Genomic DNA, 20,424 nt, shown 5'->3' with positions numbered 1-20,424 from the left:
ATTTATAATAGTAAAATACAAAATTTTCCCTTCATTCCTTTTTTGTATGACAACTCCACATGAAGCTCAAATAGAATGAACCCGTATTCCAGAAGATCATAATGGAGCCACATTTTTTCCTCTTTCTAAGATCTTGTAGCATACCAAATAGGGTAGAAAAGTTACAGAAAAAAGATGAACCAATGCCTTCCATTTTACGCCAAATCCATATTCAAACACATTCCTTAATTTTGAAGTCCCCACTTTCTCTCATCACACAACAAACAGGAACATTGAATATAATTTCAGATTTCAGAACAGACATTTGTGTATGTGTAGGCCCTGCACTACCACCTCAAAAGCAACGCTGATTAGAACAGTATCCATGGAATACCTCTTTATGTTAACCTTCAATATCAGCCAAATCAATCACCATTCCAACACATCCAATGCTAAATTTAAACATAAAACACAATATTTTATAAAATCATGAAACACATTAAGCTAGCCATCCATATTTGGTTTTATCAAGTACTATATTCACTTAAATTTCAAGGTCATTTAGTGTTCTGCACAAATTTCACTTGTATCAGTAAGTAACCTTGAGGTTTTGGTTGTTGTTGTCAGTGCAGAGTTTTCATTGCTTATGTCTGTCAATAATTAATTTAGAGTCTCTCGTTCTCCCAATTATGTTTCTTTCATTTGTGAAGCTTAAAATTTGAAATTTGGTTTTAAAAAATCAAGCTTCACACCACTCGAATCAACAACTTACTGATACTCACTCACCCAAATGGTTGAAATATGTGTGAATGTTATTGATTTATTATCAAACAATGGCATTTCAATATTTGTTTCATGTGAAAAAATTAAACATGTAGAGATTATGTCTCAAGAGGTTAAAAAACTAATACTGTTTGCATCACAACATTAAAATACACAAACCTTACAATACCTATGAAGCAGACCTAGCTGTTGTATGTTGAAGAAAATCTGGCTGAGTTATTTAGCAGTAAAAGGATGTTGAATTCAATAATCTGCCAATGAATACTAATTTATTTCTGTCGGTTTTGCCGTAAACTCTAGAGCAAGGACAATTACAAACCTCTGGAGCAAGCTTTTTGATGAGGATTAATAATGTCAGAAATAAATGACATTTGAAAACTGGGCACCAATGGCCACACAGTAGTAATCTGCTTCACTGTATACAGAAATAAAAGAATGCTATATATTAAGAAAGAAATGAGAATTATCAGTAACCATACCTATCAATGTCATGACGAATAATGACACTCAGTGATGGCTTACACGGATCTTTGTCAAAAAAAAATAGAAGCCTTCTTGGGATTTGTACGATACAGCAAACCAGCAAGGAAAATACAAAATTATTGAGGGCACTGCATCTCTGTAATTGCAAATGAACAAAACATGAAATAAAAAATGTTCTAAAAGTTCAAAACATATGTGTAGTTCAGACATGTGATCTCCTAGTTGTCCTTACAAATAATCTCTTGCAGTTAAATTTATAATAATAATTCCTCGGAGTTTCTAGTTTGTTGATTGTTTTAAAAATTTTGAGGACTGTAGAGGCAAAAATTGATCGCTGACAGAATGAATGCATCCAACAAAGTCATAAAGTGAGAGTTATGACCTAGGAAATAAAAGTGCAGTGAGGCCATAATGGAGTAACATTTTTCTCTCTAGGAATTTCCTGATAAACAGAAAAAGGAAGAAGAAAAAGAAGATGAAGCAATTCCCCAATGTTCACGCAAACCCCACATGAAAACTCCCTGCTTCTCTCTCTTTCTCCCATTGCACAACATATGGGGGCTGTGGTATCTAAATTTCAGATTTTAGAAACATAACCGAAGACAAAGAGGGAGCAAAAAGCAGGTGTAGGTCCTGCAACACAGCTCAAAAGCAATGCTGATTAGAAGAGTATCCATCATCTCCCAACTCTTTCTCTCTCTTTGCTACCTCTTTACATTAACCTTAACATTTTCATTCCTGTCTCCTTCTTCAGTCTCCATGGCTCCACCACTTTGTCTTTTGACCAAACTCCCTTTTCTCTGCCCAATTCCATCCCAATATTGCTGCTGTTCACACTTCAGACTTTGCCTCACCTTTGCTTCGTAATGGTAGACCTCACACACAGAACATGCCCATGTGTGCTCGTCTCATGCACGTATATATGCCTTTAAAACTTCTTCAAACATATTCACCTTCTTAAGGATTTAACTTCAACCTTACTAATTACTTCGCCCTCTTTCTATTTCTCTAGCTACCATGTTTCCTTAAAATAATTTGTCTATATATACTCCTTTGCCAACCTTTCCAACTGTCTCCTCTAGCAGCTACTTGTTCTTTGCCTCTCCTCTCTGCCTGACAACAAAAAATTGAAATATTGGCTTTTTCTGCAATTGGAAGTCTCGTATTGTTCATCAAAAATGTTGAGAAAAAGTAAGAGGGTAAGCTTCAGTCCTGATGTCAATGAGAAACCAACCATGTTTCTCAAACATAGCGTATTAGGAAACAGGAAGAGGGTCATTGGAAGTTGGAGTTTCTCAAGGATGTCCAAAGACCCTTTACTGTCACCAGTGAGATTTCTACTACGGCTTGGAGAAAAGGTAGCAAATTCCATTAGAGTTGTTTCTATGAGAAGGAGATCCTCCAGAAAGGTTTCTTCATCCACTTTGGTAAGGTCACGTTCACTATCCGACCCTAACGACTCATCATATCGTGCTAAGGCTGTAGAAGATTGCATTGAGTTTTTACATTCTTCCTCGTCTAGGGAGAGACCAAGTTGAGTCTCTCCATGCAAATCACGGTTTGGAAAGTCTTCTCGAGGTTGCTGCATGCAAGAGATGTATCATGTATGTATATTAAAAAGGATATGCTTTCTTGATTTCACGTGTCATGTTCATTTGTTCAAAATTAGAGGTCAATCCTTTTGTTGTCTCTTTAGCAGCGGAGTTTGAGTGAAGACATTTGAATAAAACATCGGTTCAAATCAAAGTTTGAATTGCAGACTGTAGAAGTCTTTTCTGTTCACTGGAATACATTAACGTGTTGTTCAGTTTTCATTTATTTCTTGACCATTATAATGAAAACCTTTTCTTAACCATGATATTGGATATTTCCCTCTCTCAGAATAGTTCATTCCCAACATGGTTTAACCGAATCTGAATATGGCAGCGGTCAGTTCTTTTTTGTCCATACTCAAATAAATTATTGGTTGTTCCCAAAATTGAACAAGCTTCTCGATTTTAACTTGGTCTTGCTCCGAACATTCAAATTTGATTTATGCATCATTCAATTTTTTGCATTGTGTTTTTCAATATCTAATAAAAGGATGGTTTTGATGGAAATAGAAAAAGGACCCAGTAAAGAAAAAAAGACGACTTAAAGACCGACTTAAATTGACTGTTAAAGTTTTTCCTGACACAACTAACTGTTAAAGTTAAACTTAAAATTATCGATAATAAAATATTTTTAATACATCTGCCGAAACGTTTATCTTTCCATGTATTTAATAGACGTTTTGTATTTAATTGAAATAATCATATCAATAATTATTTTGGAGATATACTTACTTTATGGCATTATCTTATCTTGCACCCCTCTCTTATTTGCATGAGAAATTTTGTATAAATAACACTTTATTAATTAATTACGCCAGACCCCACATCCCAAAGACCGGAGCTTCTTCCACTTTCTAGGCTTCTGTTGTATAACACACTTGGAAAGGAAAGCAATTGTAACCATACGCTGAAAAAATCTGTGAATATCCCAATCTATCAACTTTCAACAATGCTTTGACCAGAGCACTACAAAATCACCCCACACTGTCCAAGGAATCCATCCACATTCTATTCATTGCAAGTCATGCTAATCATTGTTCTTAAGCATGAAAATGAGCTTAGATCAACAGTTTACAAATGACGAGTAGCGGCAACATTTAATATCAGCCATTGGATAGATTAAAAATGTAATGAGTACACCACGAGCACGCAAAGTTCGATTACTCCCCTGCACTAGCAGGGTCAAGTGCGATGTGCAATCCCCTTTGGAAAAGATCACAAAAGAATTGACCAAACAAGTGCTTGCTACCGACATCTTGTTTATCTTGTCTCGTTGCCTTGTTTTTTGTTGAAACTTGCTGATTTAAAGTAACAACATGGTCAACATCAGCCAGTGAACAGTTTACATGTTTAGATGATTACTTTAGAATAATCTGTATTCGTTTCAAAAATTGTTACAACAAGAGACTAGTCAGGCATGCAATGATGTACAAGAGAAAAGAAAGTGTTAAAGTTCACACGTACGTTAATAATTTAGAATCGAAAAACACAGTTCCAAATGACATTATGAATAAACAGTGTATAGCACGATCAAGAATCCAATGAGAGGTTTTCAGGATCTCGAACTCCTTGATTGGAGGCCTTTTTTAGCTCCAGAGCTCTCTTGTAAGGTGGAGCAATTGGGGGTTGTACAGGATCCAAGCTCTGATATGTCCCCCCATCAACTTTAGGTAGTGGATATGAACGATCAGAATCATACCCACTGAGGTCACCACAAGCTAGAAATGGGATATACACCTTATTAGGGCCTTCCAACCATCCACTACAACAATCTGAAAAACCACATGCATTAGTTACTCGAGACCAAAGCCATGAAAAATAAGTCTCCTGGTGATAAAATGAAAACAACAAAAGATATTTCTTAGAGTCATTATTATTTTATTATAGAGTATTCAGGATTGACTTTATGAGGCTGAATTTTATAATCTATAATTACATACAAGATTTACTATAAGGACGAACATGTACCTGTATCATCTACCCCCGAGGGACTTCCAACCTTCTCAAGAAGACGATGCAGATCTTTTGGATTGAATCCTTCAGGAGGAGAATAGTTTTCACAGACTGCAAATGCCTCTGAGAGAGTGAAAAACCTAGAGTTAGCTCAAATACTAGTCAAATAATGTTGAGTTATATATTCTTTCATATGTTTTAGTTATATATGGGTTATGATTATAATCATCAAGAGATTGTGGTTCCATAAGGTTATATGACATGAGTCTTACACATATAAGACCTTTGACACCACTTTAACCTCAAAAGACAATGGTGTTATGGGTCTTTATTCTTATATAGTGTTTAACTTTGTCTTTTCTATCCAATGTGGAACTTTGACTCTCACTTGGACTACTCCCTACAAATAGAATTACCCACTTCCAAACATTTTTAACCATACCTTTGTCAATGCTAGTGTGATAAAAACTAGCTTAGACACTTGCAACTGCAAGGTGTTACAGCTAAATTAAACAAGTAGTATTTTTGAAGTTAAATCCGAAAGAGGCAACAGCTATATTAAACAAGTAGTATTTCGAAGTTCATAACTTCATAGACATTTGTTACAAGATAGAAAAGCTTCTGTTAAATCTAATTAATGTGACGACTGTCAATTCCTTTGTAATGTCATGACTGCAAATTCCTAAACACGGTAATTCTCATAATAAAAAAGAAGCTATAAAGAGGGGAAAAAGTATGCATACCAAAAAGTAACAAGCATTGAGAAACTAAAAATCCTTACCAATGCTTGAATTGCGGCTGCTTTTTGGTTTTGCAAATGTCACTACAGGAAAGAATAACTTTAGCTGCAAAGCAGAGACGAGACGACACAGGTTGTTATGATGATTCTAGGGTTATAGAAAAATAAAATTCAGAAGAACTATGTAACAAAACAAGACCAGGTAATTTTGAGAGACAATGATAAAACTTTGCGACTTTCCAATTATTTCGTTATGAATATTTGGCAGAAAGTGGAACTGTGAAACAATTTCATAACTCAACTAAAATTTTAGATTGGGTAATGAGTAGGATCAAATTCCAGCCAGACAAAAGGCATACTCCGTGGTAGAATCGGTTCACAAAATTTATCTTATGTAAATGCAATTATTTTGTTTATCAGGGAAGTAACTTAATGGTGTTTCTTTTCTTTTAAAGTACAATCATTTTGTAGAATTTTGGTGTAACTCTTCGAAAAGAATTGTTATTCCTTCTCACACAAAAGAATACATATTATATGATGTGATCTAACTGCCAAAGTCAGAAATATGTGCTATTTGAATTACTTATATTGCTTTCAAAGGTTTGCAACCCCCATTCATTCTTTAATCATATCACTTCTCTATAGTTGCCAAAAGCTAACTGAAAGTTGGATGACTGCAACACATGAACGTAAAACATACTTGCAGTAATGTCAACTATGCACAAGCACACAAGTCTTCAATTTCTAAAATCTCATGATACGGTGAAACTTCAAATACCTGACAATACAGAAGGCTCGTGTCCTTTCCTCTAAATATCTTTGCAATAAACTTTCCTCCTTCCTTAAGTACATGAGTAACAATTGTCAACCCCTGCAAGGATACCAATAAGCATCAATCTGTAACAAAAACCTAATAAGAGAGGCAAATAAAACCATGCAACTCTTTGCGAATCAAGGATTATACAATTTAATATAGATCATATCCTGTGTATGTTGCTTACTAGACATGAGAGTAGATGGACTGAAAATAGATATCAAGAATCAATTAATCCTTGTTTCACAACAGGGCAAAAAGAAATAGATGGAGTAATCACTGATTTTATATATCCTTCAAATTTATTTTCTCATCGCCAGTTTGCAGTAGAGATAATGTGAACATGTACTATCCAGATGGAAAAACAATAAAAGGCGCAAACAATTAGAAGGGGACAAAGATTAAATACTTACTGCAAGTATGAGTTGGGACTGTACGAACTCATCCATGTCATGAAGCCCAGTAACTGCAAAAGCCAAAGCTTGATTTCTTAAACTACAAATAAATTAAGAGATTTTGTACGCATGTATTACAATTGACATAGAATAACAAACGAGAGACAAAACAATGCTGGTTTGGTTGGGTCCTCGATTGAGGCTAAAAACAAAAATGTAACACTGTATGTAGCATTTCATAAAATTAGTTCTCATGTCAAATCGCACTACTTCAAACATAAATATTGTGTAGGAAGAAATTAATCAGTTAAATTGAGCATTTTTTTTACCATCAGGAGCACCATCACACACAACCAGGTCAGCCTTGCAGCCATCGAAATGTCTAATGACCTGAATAAATCAAGAGAAGGAAGAGGGGCTCACAAACTTAATTCCAGTGGTCATTCAAGTAATTTAATTGATGGGAAAAAAATAGCCTCCAATGAACCAGTTCTTTATAATTCTTTCAAGTTTCAACAAATTGTAGACTCCAGCAGAAACGATTTGTTATGAGCATCATGAGACATACTTGTGCATTTTGAATCCATACATACAAACTAAGTTGATTTTGTAAAGCTGGAAACTAAATCTCCTTAATATCCACTATGCACTCCTACCATTCTCTCTAAAACATGCAACATATGCAGACCACAATGTAACTAGCTAAAAGAATAAAAAGAAAGCAAATGTTATTTTTGTTGGTAATGTAGTATGTTTTCTTATTTCTGTTGATAATGTTTTATTGAGTATATTGGGTTTATTCTGATTTTAGGGAAATATATGCCCAAGCAATGACAATGGATACATAGGCTTTACAGACAACAATAATGTCTAGCTGTTATTTTACACGAGTGGAAAATATGATTTATAGCGTGGTTAAGCACTTTAAACAAAAAATGTAGTGCTTTTCTTTTCTTCTCTTCCATTTCCTTGCTTTTCTCATTGTATGATTCTGGTTTATGGTTTGGACTGGTGTTCCTTTAACAGAAAACAACATATATAGTTGTAATTCAAATGATGGAGAAACAAATATAACAAATGGAACTCGTAATACATATGTTTCATTTACGTAAAATATTTAAAAGGAAACTATGAAATGTCTCGATGAAATTTGAGGAGGCAATAAACTGAAAGAGACAGGTATATTTTCTATCTCAGCCAAGATATGTAGCTTACTCAACATGTATCCAAAATATTATAAAATTATCCATGAAAAAATTATGGTAATACTGCTATATTTACCACTTCAGCTGTTCGAGCATTAGTTATATCACCCTGCACCTGAATGACACCTTCAATTGGAGCCATTGGTTGCAAATCAATAGCAACAATAAGAGGAAGATTTTCACCCCTGCATACATGATGCAACAAGAAATTGATGATGTTGATAGAGACAGAGCCATAATATAAGTGATTAAATAGGAGACACTCTTCTGTAAAAGAAATAATTTATTTAAGCACAGAAGAATTGAGTTTGGAGGATAGAGAAGAAAAAAGAAGAAATCACTGAAGGAGAGCTACTCAATCCATCAGCATGTCTGTAAGTCCCTTGAAAATCCAAAGGTTTAAACCATCAAGAAGCCAAATGCCTAATTTATCCCATGTCAGCATTTGATCCAATAAAAGCTACATAGAAGATGAGTTATACTCCAACCAAGTGCCCCAAACTGTAGCATACATTGTTACCACAGCTTTAGCTTCTTTACATCAACTAAAACAATTTAAGCTTCCAAAAATATATGATAAGAAAACCAAGGGGTGCACACTATATTCACCAAAAATGTCAAAATATGAGTTCATAAAGAAATAGAATTAAAACAATGCAAGAACAGATGATTTACTAATTTCTTTCCTTTGTCTCGATGAAAGTCTTATTTTATAATAACAATAAAAATACAGTTATCAGTTGTACGTAATGACTAACAAAAATGTAAACATTGAGTTTGATAGAGCTTAATTTCAATTCCAAGTCTTGGCATGAATCTGCAGGTGAGAAACAATGAAGAAAAGCTACTGCCCTGATATATGTTATGTGAGAGCAAACACTGTAGAATTTTCAAAGAAAGCCAACTTACTTTGAATCAGGCGCAAGCTTGGCTGGGAGATACAATTTACGACTCAAAACCTGCATATAAGAACTTAAGTATTGTGATGGCTATAAAAAAAGACATGCGAATGCATGAACTAGACTGCTTTCCCCCTGTGAATACATGCTTGTTTGTTAAGAGTTTGTATGACATGGCAATTACAATTTCATCACAAGTACCTGACTCCAGCTACCCGGGGCAGCACATAAATCTACAACACGCTTCACTCCTGCAGAAAATAAAAAATTAATCTCGAAACAGTGTCTCAGCGGAAAAAATATTCCACAAACCCAAAAGGTCAAATATAGGCTTTTGTGGAGAAAGACAGACACCCCACCTTCAAAAATGTTGAATTCCTCATCTATCTGAAGGAGTTTAAAGGCACTTCGAGCACGCCAACCTTCCTCTTTTGCTTTCCGATAATAGATATCCTGAAAACCAATTTAGCTAAGCATGAATGCACCCTAAAAAAGAACACTCTGTAGGATAAAAATCAAACACACACCCTCTTATCCCTTGAAGCTCTCCCCATTTTCTATCGTTCACTTGCCCTGCCTCAAATTACGCAAAACAAGTCCCTGACACCAACAATTGCCAAAACAAATTAGAACAATGCACCTGAAATTAATACAAGAAGTTTACTGACACCAACAATTGTCAAAACAAATTAGAACAATGCACCTGAAGTAAAAACATATTTATAAAGAATAAAATAAGTATATTTCCATCCTTTTAGCCATTTCATCAAACACCTGGTGCACATACAGAAAATCCTCCTTTCGCATTTACATTACGTAGCTTAAAAGCCTCTAAATTTTAATTCCCAGAAAATTACAACTTACATGGACTCAGAATTTTACAAAACTCTACCAAGCCCCAGAATTTTACAATCCTAATATTGAAAAGAAAACCATGCACCTTTTAACTTGAACAATCCAACGTATGCGATAATGTGCTTGTGCTCTTGGAGAGAAAAATGGTGAGTGGAAGAAACGCGTTGGTTGCAGTGGAAAGGGCTGTGTGGTAGTGTGAGCGCGGTAAAGGAAGCTTGGAAAATGGAGGTAATGAATCTGCTTCCCCTGTGCTTTGTGAATGGACCGGGAGTACCGAGGTGTAGTGTTTATTGTATGGAGAGTAAATAGAGGGGTTCAAATAATAAAAGAAAAAATATGTGTGTGAAAATGTGAAAAAACATTGGGCTGTTACACCTAAAAAACACCCTGCAATAACACTTGTCTAATTTTTTTTTTTTCATCTTCTAATTAAAGAATTTTATTCTCTAATAAATGAAAAATATTTTTCATTTAATGAAATAGGTAATTAAACAATTTTTTTATGCGGAAAATACAGCTATATAACTTCTGCGTACCGGAATAATTACTATTTAAGTTTTTCATTTTGATTATAAGAGTTTGATAGAAACTTAGTCGAAACTTATAAAATTTTAAAAATTATATAATTAAAATATAAAATATGTAATTATAGTATTAAATATTATAAATGTTAAAAATTTGTAAGAATTATGAAACTATAAGATATATGATAAATAAAATAGATATATTATATGAAAAATTTATTATTTTATTTTATTTATATTATATATATAACAAAATGTAACAGACTATAAAATATATAATATTTCTTAATTTTAAAATAATAATTAATTTATAAAATTGAAAATTATTTTTAAAAACAGAAATATTTTTTAAAATTAATTTAAATATAAAATATATTAAGTAAATATTTTTAACAATAAATCATATAATAAATCTTATATTTTATAAAGAAACTGAAAAAATCAGTTTACTTTATTTCGAAATATGAGCCATCAAGAAGATATGAAGAGCAGAGGTCAATATTTACGTATGAATGATATTCTGTGATTAGAGATTATTACTTTTTATCAATATTTTGCTGTCAAATTATACGAAATAACTTCTCTTGAATATTAAAATATATACTTTTTCAGAAAAAAAAATTTCCTATATATGCTTAATTTAAAATATATGTTTCCTTTGGGAAAAAGGACGACGTGTCTCCTATTTCTTAAAATAAAAAATAAAAAATCCTGTCTATATTTCATCTCTTTATTTACAACTATTACTGTCACGATAATTAATTTTGAACACTCAATTTTCGATTTTAATATTTCAAGACATATAATAAAGTTTAAATTATCCTTATTTTTAGTTGGTTAAAATATCTTTTTTGTCCCAATTTTCGTCAAGTTTTTTCAAATAAGTCCTAATTTTGGTTTTGTATTCAAATAGGTCTCAATTTTCGTCAATTTTGTTCAATTGAGTCATTTTTTCCTAACACCGTTTAAATCATCAACGGCCATGAACGGTGACTGCCACGTGTTACTTCGTGGTTTTTTTGAATTTTTTTTTATTTTTTATTTTTTTTATTTTTATTTTTTTTTAAATGTACACGTGTCAATCCAGGAGTGTGCCATGTGTCATTTCGTGATTTTTTTTATTTCTTTTTGATTTTTTTTTATATTTTTAAAAATGTCCACGTGTCAACCCAGTAGCGTGCTACGTGTCAAAGTCAATGTTTTAAATTCAATTTGGTCTCTATATTTGTTATTTTTGTTCAATTAGGTTCCAATTTTTGTTAAAATTAACCAATTTGGTCCCTATCGAAGTGACCAAATTTAATTTTTATATTAAAGTTATAATGATGTGAATTTTAAGATATCATATAAAAATATTTAATAAAAAATATGAATTTTAATATAAAAATTAAATTTGGTTTTAATTTGGAGAGGGACCAAATTGATTAATGTTAACAAAAATTTGGACCTAATTGAACAAAAATAACAAACATAGGGACAAATTGAATTTAAAACATTGACTTTGACATGTAACACGCTACTCAGTTGACACGTGGACATTTAAAAAAAAATTAAAAAATTTAAAAAAAATTTAAAAAAAATTCAAAAAAACCACGAAGTGACGCCTGTCACACTCCTGGGTTGACACGTGTATATTTTAAAAAAAAATTTAAAATTTTTTAAAAATTTAAAATTAAAAAAAAAATTCAAAAAATTCAAAAAATTCAAAAAAACCACGAAGTGACACGTGGCAGTCACTGTTCATGACCGTTAATGATTTAAACGGTGTTAGCAAAAAAGGACTCAATTGAGCAAAATTGACGAAAAGTGAGACCTATTTGAACACAAAACCAAAACTATGACTTATTTGAAAAAACTTGACGAAAATTGGGACAAAAAAGATATTTTAGCCTTTTTAGTTTTAGATTCTTATCCAAAATCTTTATTTTATCTTCTATGACCACAGTACAATGTTTAAAACCAACCATTAATTATCATCACGATAGATTTATATACATATTCATCTATTTTAAAATGGATTCAAATGTACTTTCATTTTTGTGTGAACTCTTTATTTCTATATTATGTCTTTGTCATAGAAATTTGAACTTGAGGATGAATGTGTGAAATAAAAGTCCTTAATAAAACAATAAATCAAAGTAGTATTGTCTTAAGTTAAAACAAATGTCTCCATTTTTTAATGTAATAAAAGTCCTTAATAAAACAATAAATCAAAGTAGTATTGTCTTAAGTTAAAACAAATGTCTCCATTTTTTAATGTAATTTTACTATTTTTGTTTTTGTCTGAACTGGAATTGTAATATATATACTAGATAAACATTGATAAATGAGAAGTAAACTTTCATTTAAAACATTCCTAAAAGAAAAATATTTAGGAAATTTTTTAATATATTTAGTTTATTGTCTAGAGTTAGAAGCTTTCAAGAACTTATCTCCATTGTACGATATATTTTTAATAGTAATTGATATTTTCTCTTTCGTTACCTTCTTTAATAACTTGCTTGATCGTATATAGAAAATTCTTTTTTTTTTTATGAGAAAAATAAATATATAAAGAGCAAACATGTTGGTTTTTATCTTAGTAAATGTTGAAACTTCCTCTTACGAAAGAAGGAAAGATGACAATTTTTTAATTTATTAAAAGATCATAGTATCTTTACTAAAGTAAAAAAAAAAAAATTAAATATTTTAAAATAACTCTATTCACTTTAATATATTTATTATTTAATAATTACAACATTAGAAATATAAAATAAATCAATATCTAATTAAAATAATGTAATACATTGTGATACAACATTAAATTCAGTCTTAAAACTGCATTCAACTTGACAACTGCATTCAACTTGACATTGATGCTTTCCATTCAAATTCAGTTTTAAAACTGAATTCAAATTTAGAATGAAATTCAACTTAACATTGACGTTTTCCATTTGAATAGCAATTTATTTCTAATTTTAATAAACGTTTCAATTCACGTTCTGATGTTAACGCTCTGCACAGTGACATTTCACCAAGAGCAATAATACACAATTGCGCGTTTCAACATTGCGTGCAACATCACAGTACGGAGTCGAAGTAAACGAACACGTATATTTATTTTGACCCATTAATTATTTTAATTTTTTATAGTGTGATATAATGATCTAAAAATAATTAAAATATTAAATTAAAATATCATTATCTTATATAATTATTAACTCTACTTTTATTCATATATATATATATATATATATATATATTAATAATAATAATTTAAATATATTTTTCTATTCTCTAATTTATTTAAATATTTTATTTAGACAACATCATTACAAAGTTCGAACTCTAAAATAGATAATATTAAAAAGTGATTAACTCTAAGTATTATCTAAATAAACTTGAAATATATATATATAATTAATTAAAATAAGTTATGGATAAAGTTACGATTTTTTCCCTTTTTTTTAACAAACGAAAGATATCATAGGATATTTTGTACATAGGTAGCAGACAGGACGGTGGCGCCTACATCATTAAACTTGGTGTCCCTTACTATCTTGGTTTGAAATACTTTTTTCTGTGTTTCAGGATAAGATTGGCTTTGCATACGTATATACATTTCGCACCATATGGATAAGGATGGTGCGAAAAGTATTTTATGTTCCACTAAATACTATTTTTATTTCCTCTTCTAACATTTTTCATAAACAATCATCTCTTTCATATACCTTATTTTATTTCATTCTTCATTCTATTTCTCCAACAAAAACAAAACATCCTTATTTTTCATTATCATCCTTATCGTTTTGCTTCCACCCTCCTCCATGTCGCCTTTAGAGTAGTTGGCAAGTATACTATGAAAGAGAAAGCCACTACGCTGCTCTGCTCTTGAAAAAGACATTATTATTTTCATGTCGATTTCTCAAAATTAACCAACAACACAACACACCACACTTTTGCCATACTTTTTATATATTCATTTTCTTCTTTTTACTACATTAGTTATTTATTTTTCTTTCTTCTCTTATTCGTTACTCCTCTTCAAAAACAGGTAGAAACTGTTCACTATTCTTCCAAACCGACATTCGATTGTATTTGTCTCTAATATAACTTTTGGGTCCACGTCACATGGGATTTCAGATCATATTCTCTTTCGAGTTTTCCTTATCTTATCCATTCCCTTTTTTTCTATTTTTTAATTTTATCGAGTGTTATTGGGAGAGTTCAATACAATTCTATTTTGAGTTCTCTTGTCGTTAGGGAAAGTAACACGTCATGTTAATTTTCTCATATCTTTTTTTTTTTCCTTTAATTTTAATGAGTATTATAGGAACAAGAATTTGTCTAGACAAGAACAAGGATTTTTCTTTCTTTCTTTATTATTCGCTGTATTTTTAAATAAGAATTAATACGTGGTCTTATGTAAATTCATTGAATCATAGTTTGTCTTACATGTTATAGTTCGGATAGTTCGGCATACACAGAATATTTATTAGGTACTCTCCGCTGCGGATTCTTTTTCTTTCTATTATTATTAATTCATGTTATTGTCTAAATAACATAGAAACATCGAAGAAAAATGATGATAAAAAACGAGAAACGTTCTATTTGCTTTTCAAAATTAAAGTACTTCATTTGAATGATAAATTAAAGTTTACGTCAAAACAATAAAATACTTCTTTTATATTTCAAATAGATCAAAAGCAAAAATAATACCTTTTAAAAAGTTGTGAAAGTTAAAAAAAATACTTGCCCGATAGACTCCTATGTTATAGCTCAAACTATATTAGTTGAAACCCAAATTATTTTCTTTGAATACACTTTTTCAATTTAGTACTTAAATGATTTACTTAAATTATTTATGACATGACAATGACACTGATACAACTGTCACAGTGTTGTCATACAATGCTACCGTGAAAAAAACAGCGAAAGCAAAAGTGGGAGCATACAATGCAATGGATGTATATTTGTTGTGAGGCTTATAAGAACGAAGGAATAATAAATCATTGTCACAAACTTGCAGAAAATATGCAGAGAATTTGGTGGTACTTGCCGACAGATCAAAAGGGTAACTTCATTAAGTTGAGTCTAGTAACGAAAGATGATAGATATTACTGCAATATGTTTGAAAAAATGATGGTATAAGAGAGGTTCAGGTGCAGAGTTTTGTGCAATATAAACTCAAGCACTTTAGCCTGTGATAATTCACTCAATGAATATAGCAAGTTTTTGAAACTTGCATTTTACAACGTATAGAGTAGATATATAGAGGGAACTGACTTAGAAGACAAGAAGACAGATAAGGAAGCAGCAAAAGAGAAAAATAGAGATTCTGTTCAAAGATTTGTGTGCCTGCATCTCTTGCCTTCTCAATCTAGGAGTAGAACTTCCCATGAGCTGATAAGAATTGGGGTATGCATACAAGTTTTCTGGGTTGCCAAACACTCTGGAATAAACCATCTCCCCAAACATACCAGTCACAGGGTGGTGGTGGTGCGATCCAAGATTGAGCGTTTGAGAAGTGGCGTCCTCTTGTTGGTATGAACGAGAGCTGAAATAGTGACCCTGGTAAGGATTACGATATGGAAGACGCTGACCCCTTCCAGATGGTGCTGCCACAAGAACTTGAGCACATGAAGCAGGTGGTCTTGGAGGTATCAAAACATCACATGATGTTTTCTCTTCGGCTGTGGCATTGCCACGCCCATAGAGTGGAACCATTGTGCTATTGGATATAACAGCCTTGCAAACGGGGCACTGAGGCCGCTCAGCGGTTGTAAGAGAATCATGTTGGACGAGAAGCCACTTGTAGATACACGGCCAGCAGTAGAGGTGGCCACACAGGGTCACCACTGGTTCATGTGCAAAGTCTAAGCAGATGTTACAGTCAAAACAACCATTGCAGTTTTCTGTCTCGGTCACAGCATCTTCGATGCTTTTCAAATCCCCGGCAATGTATTCGTGAAGTGCCATGAAAATTAAGGAACTTCTTCACACAAGTTTGGTCAGTAGAGCTTCTTTAGCCCTGGAAACACCAAGAAGAAACAGCTTAATACAAACCAACAAAAAACACCCAAAAAGTGGGGAATTGAAACTAACAGTGGGACAGAAAAGTGAAACCAAGTTGATGTGCAGCAAAGAAAATGTCAATAGAGCATTGGAACAGCAATTTATGAGATAAATGCAGTTGAAGGTGACTATTGGTAACTAGGAAATCCACTCACTCAAGCAAGGAGGGGTGATCAGATTGATTGAGTTAATAACTAATAACTAAAACATAAAAATTCAAAAGCAACAAATCAACCAACTCAAATGCATCATTCTGCAATCAGACAAATATACCACTTTTCCTTTTACCAAAAGTGTAAACAAAGATGCCCAAAGCTCAAAGGTAAAAAATTATGCACATAGGAATACAAGCTATGAGACAAAATCACCAAACCCACAAAGGTGCAAGAAAAATTACCCTGTTTGGAAATCAATCAAGGTATGCAGACGCAGTGAAAATCCAGAGGCTAAATTGCATCATATGAAGATGCGAATCCTGGTTCAATCTTAATATCTACACTAGAAACAAGGATTCACTAAATATTCAGGCCAAGTGCGGCGGGATGTCCATAACCCAGAAAGAGGAAGCCCCAACATGTTTTTCTGCATATTTTCTAACAGTGATGCTAATAATGATAAGCAAAAGGGCTTGAAGAGGGGGAAAAGGAAAAATTGGCACACCTTGTATCACTGGAAAAATATTTGAGACATTTCATCAAGTCAAAGAATCTCAACAATGATTGACTTTAAGATTAATGCTCAAAAGTCAGTAAAAGCACAAGATCTACCCAGTACAAGTTATATGAAAGGAGAACATCCACAGAACCCCATTAATTGAAAAGGAAGAAATTTCAAAGCACAAACACAAGAAGTGAATGGTGATGGCAAAGAAAGAACATGTATTTTACAAACCCAAAGAGCAAAGAGAAAAAGAAAGAGGAAAGTACATACCCAGAAGTTCAAAGAAAGCAGCTTTGGTTGTGTGGGACGTTTGGATGGAGATGTAGACCGCGTGTAAGTGCGTACGCCGGTTTGGAAGAAGTACTATATGTATATGCTTTTCTTCGATCAAAAAGTCAAAAACTTGAGATATTTTTCTTCAAAAACTATTCTAGTGGGAAGCTTCTTTTATTATCTTTAGTATTATAACTACAAAAAAAAAAAACTCGGTGTCTTTATAATTCTTTTAAAATAAAACAAAAAATTGACTATGAAAGTTGAATAATAAATAATTAATCGTCCATTGACATTGATATGGTATGTAACTAGGAATATGAATGATTTAAATACTGGAAAAAAGATTGTAAAGAAAAATAATATTGAAGGTGGTAATTATAGGAATAAAATAGACTATAAATATATAAACATATATTTAATTTATTAGATAATTAAAATAATAATTGTAAATTATTTTAGAAAAATAGTTATGATAAGGAAATACTATAAAAAATAAGGGTGCACCACATCTACTCTAAAGAGACAGTATATTATTATTATTATTATTATTATTATTATTATTATTATTATTATTATTATTATTATTACATAATAATTTCAAGTGAAAATACACATATGCGTTAACATTTAAATAAAGTAATTATTACAATTACCATGAAATTGAATATACCTGGTTTTAAACACTCAATAATTAACTTAAAATGCGTAACATTAAAGAAAATTCATATATGCAGGTATCTACGGATAAAACTTACAATGGGTAAAAAATAAATAATGTAAATAAATACTCACAGATAATGAGTACATGTATTTTTAATATTTGTATATTAACAGAATGGGTACGAATATTATAGACTTTAAAACATAAAAAATCATGATTAAAATATTAACATATTAACTTTAAATGTGTTATTTTTTATCAATTAGTTTTAACAAATTTCATTTCTTTGTAAATTGTCATTCAACATTATTTACATAAGTTATTTGAACTTTATCTAAAATTTATGAATGTTATGAATTGTATTTTATTTGAATTTAAGATTAAAATATGTTGTTAAATTTTATTTTTTTTTGTAAATATCTACGGGTACCCGTGTATATCTATAGATATTAAAAAATTATGCATGTACCTACATAACAGATACCCAACCAATATAAATACGGATACAAGACGAATATTTATCCAACAAATAAGATACGGGAGAGCTACTAGGAGTATCCTATCCACTTAATTCACATCTCTACTAACACCTTATCAAAATTCGAAGTTGTTTTGTATTTTTGTGCTAGACACTTTAAGCATTGCTATTAACTAGTGACATTCTTATCCTATACTTTATCTGATAACTTTTTTTATCTTATTATAGAAGATAATAAATCATAACTTATTACTTGCCCTGCATAGGCATCACTGTAACTGCATTAGAATAATTTCAAGAACAAACATTAATTTAAAGTTAATTATATGAACTTTTTATGACTATATTCACACGACAATATGAATAAAAAGTTGGTCACGCAAATAAAGATATTAAAGTTACATGATTATGTCTTCAATTACAATCCACCAATTCAAGTGATTGTCCATTGGCTTAGTGGAACATCCCAAACATGAAGGTTTAATTTTTTAGACTTTAGCAAGGATATTAATGTTAAAGTTCAAAAATAGAAGCTTTGCTTTTAACATTAAAAGTATTGGATTTATATAGTTTAAGTTTATAAAATGTTTAGTATCATAACGTTTGAAATAAAGGAGAAAGAAGAACAATAAATAAGTCTTAAAATGAACTTAATTTTTTTTTAAAGTTTTATATTTTGAAAACTGTTTTTATAAAATTTATTTTTAATGTTCCATTTTATCCATTTTTTTTTTCTTTAAAGAACAGAAAATTTAAATAATTTAGACGAAACCCTACCCTTTTCAAGTTTCTCATAGAAATTTCTCTAGTTAGTTTTAACAAAATAAACTTTAATTTTGGATTATTTTCGTTAAAAGGTACTTTTGATTTAATTTTTTAAGTATGCTAAATTAAATTTTTGTTTATCTGAATTTAGTTCGAATTAAGTGCCAACTTTGCCCTTTTTTTTTTCTAGGCAAACTTCCCATGATTAATAAATCAAAAGAATGTTTACAGTGAGAATATAGAATGTTATGTTATAAATTAGGTTAAAATACTCCGTTGGTCTTCATTTTTGTAGCAAAATCTCAATTTGGTCATCGTATTTTTATTAGTCTCAATTAGGTCCTCATTTTTGTAAATTAGTATCAATTAGGTCATTTCCGTTAATAGAGAACTAACATCGTTAAGTAGGTGCCACGTGTCAGCATCTCATTTTTTTGAATTTTTTGAATTTTTTGAATTTTTTTTAAAAAAATTTTATTTTAATTTTTTTTTAAAAAAATTATGCCACATGTCAAGTTTGTAGTGTGTCACGTGTCAATCTAATATGGTGACACGTGTCAAATTATTATATGAATCTCAATTTGGTCCTCATATTTGTTAATTTGATTTGATTTCAGTCTCAATTTTTTTAAAAATAATTTTAATTTCATGTGCTCCAAATTTAGAACAAATTTAATTTTTTTATAAATGTAATGATGATACTTTTATTACAAGTGATATTTCTATTACATATTTTTAACAACATTTAATTTATTTAAATTTATATTTTACATTAAACTTTATTTAAATTTTATTTTAAAATTATAAATATATAGATTAATAAATTTATATTCGAAATATTTGTATAATATTTAATATCAACAATATTTTAGAGTTGGCTTTAAAATAACAATTTTATAAATTCAAATGTAAAATTTTAAAATAATTTTATAAAAAATTAAAATAAATATATTTAAAATTTTAATATTAAATATAATTAATATTATTAAAATATTTAATAAAAATATCAATTTTAATAAAAATAATCATAACATTATATAAAAGTAAAATTTGATCTAAATTTAGAGTGCCTAAAATTGAAATTTTTTTAAAAAAATTGGGACTTAAATTAAATCAATTTAACAAATGAGAACCAAATTGAGATTCATACATTAATTTGACACGTCACCATATTAGATTGACACGTGACACACTACGGAGTATTTTAACCTATAAATTAATAGGATTTTTTATTTAGGGCTTAATGAGAGATGGAGAAGGAATGTAAAGAGTTATTCAACCTAAGATCTGAAAGTCTCAATTTTATTTT

General features: G+C 30.7%; 2 protein-coding genes across 4 annotated transcripts; both read right to left on the bottom strand.

The window, feature by feature from the left end:
* Nucleotides 1-4,184: 4,184 nt before the first annotated feature.
* LOC114186886 (putative tRNA (cytidine(32)/guanosine(34)-2'-O)-methyltransferase) lies at nucleotides 4,185-10,016 on the bottom strand. The gene is made up of 12 exons (XM_028074949.1): nucleotides 9,783-10,016; nucleotides 9,370-9,442; nucleotides 9,202-9,295; nucleotides 9,044-9,093; nucleotides 8,853-8,902; nucleotides 8,020-8,128; nucleotides 7,068-7,128; nucleotides 6,757-6,809; nucleotides 6,308-6,400; nucleotides 5,572-5,635; nucleotides 4,806-4,913; nucleotides 4,185-4,609 (listed from the first exon to the last, which is right to left on the bottom strand). The coding sequence occupies exons 2-12, from the start codon at nucleotides 9,394-9,396 to the stop codon at nucleotides 4,368-4,370; spliced, it is 951 nt and encodes a 316-aa protein (XP_027930750.1). The 5' UTR covers nucleotides 9,397-9,442; nucleotides 9,783-10,016; the 3' UTR covers nucleotides 4,185-4,367.
* Nucleotides 10,017-15,260: 5,244 nt separating this feature from the next.
* Nucleotides 15,261-17,346, bottom strand: LOC114188981 (E3 ubiquitin-protein ligase RMA1H1-like). 3 transcript variants are annotated; one of them, XM_028077671.1, is made up of 2 exons: nucleotides 17,206-17,346; nucleotides 15,261-16,231 (listed from the first exon to the last, which is right to left on the bottom strand). In XM_028077671.1, exon 2 carries the CDS (start codon nucleotides 16,177-16,179, stop codon nucleotides 15,487-15,489), a length of 693 nt encoding a protein of 230 aa, XP_027933472.1. In that variant the 5' UTR covers nucleotides 16,180-16,231; nucleotides 17,206-17,346; the 3' UTR covers nucleotides 15,261-15,486. The 3 variants fall into 3 exon arrangements, with proteins under 3 accessions (XP_027933472.1, XP_027933474.1, XP_027933473.1); XM_028077673.1 differs by lacking the exon at nucleotides 17,206-17,346 and adding an exon at nucleotides 16,936-17,195; XM_028077672.1 differs by lacking the exon at nucleotides 17,206-17,346 and adding an exon at nucleotides 16,673-17,189.
* Nucleotides 17,347-20,424: the final 3,078 nt, after the last annotated feature.

Source organism: Vigna unguiculata, chromosome 6 (assembly GCF_004118075.2).
Source record: "Vigna unguiculata cultivar IT97K-499-35 chromosome 6, ASM411807v1, whole genome shotgun sequence".
In the NCBI taxonomy this organism is placed as follows: domain Eukaryota; kingdom Viridiplantae; phylum Streptophyta; class Magnoliopsida; order Fabales; family Fabaceae; genus Vigna; species Vigna unguiculata.
Note: the sequence above shows the minus strand (reverse complement) of the source record. Positions and strands in the feature narration are given on the sequence as shown.

Coding starts and splice junctions, on each gene's coding strand:
- LOC114186886 (XM_028074949.1), bottom strand. CDS start 9,396: ATGGGGAGAGCTTCAAGGGATAAGAGG. Junction 6,810..7,067: donor GTGTGATGGTGCTCCTGATG/GTAAAAAAAATG, acceptor TGGCTTTTGCAG/TTACTGGGCTTCATGACATG. Junction 5,636..6,307: donor CGAGCCTTCTGTATTGTCAG/GTATTTGAAGTT, acceptor TCTGCTTTGCAG/CTAAAGTTATTCTTTCCTGT.
- LOC114188981 (XM_028077671.1), bottom strand. CDS start 16,179: ATGGCACTTCACGAATACATTGCCGGGGATTTGAAAAGCATCGAAGAT.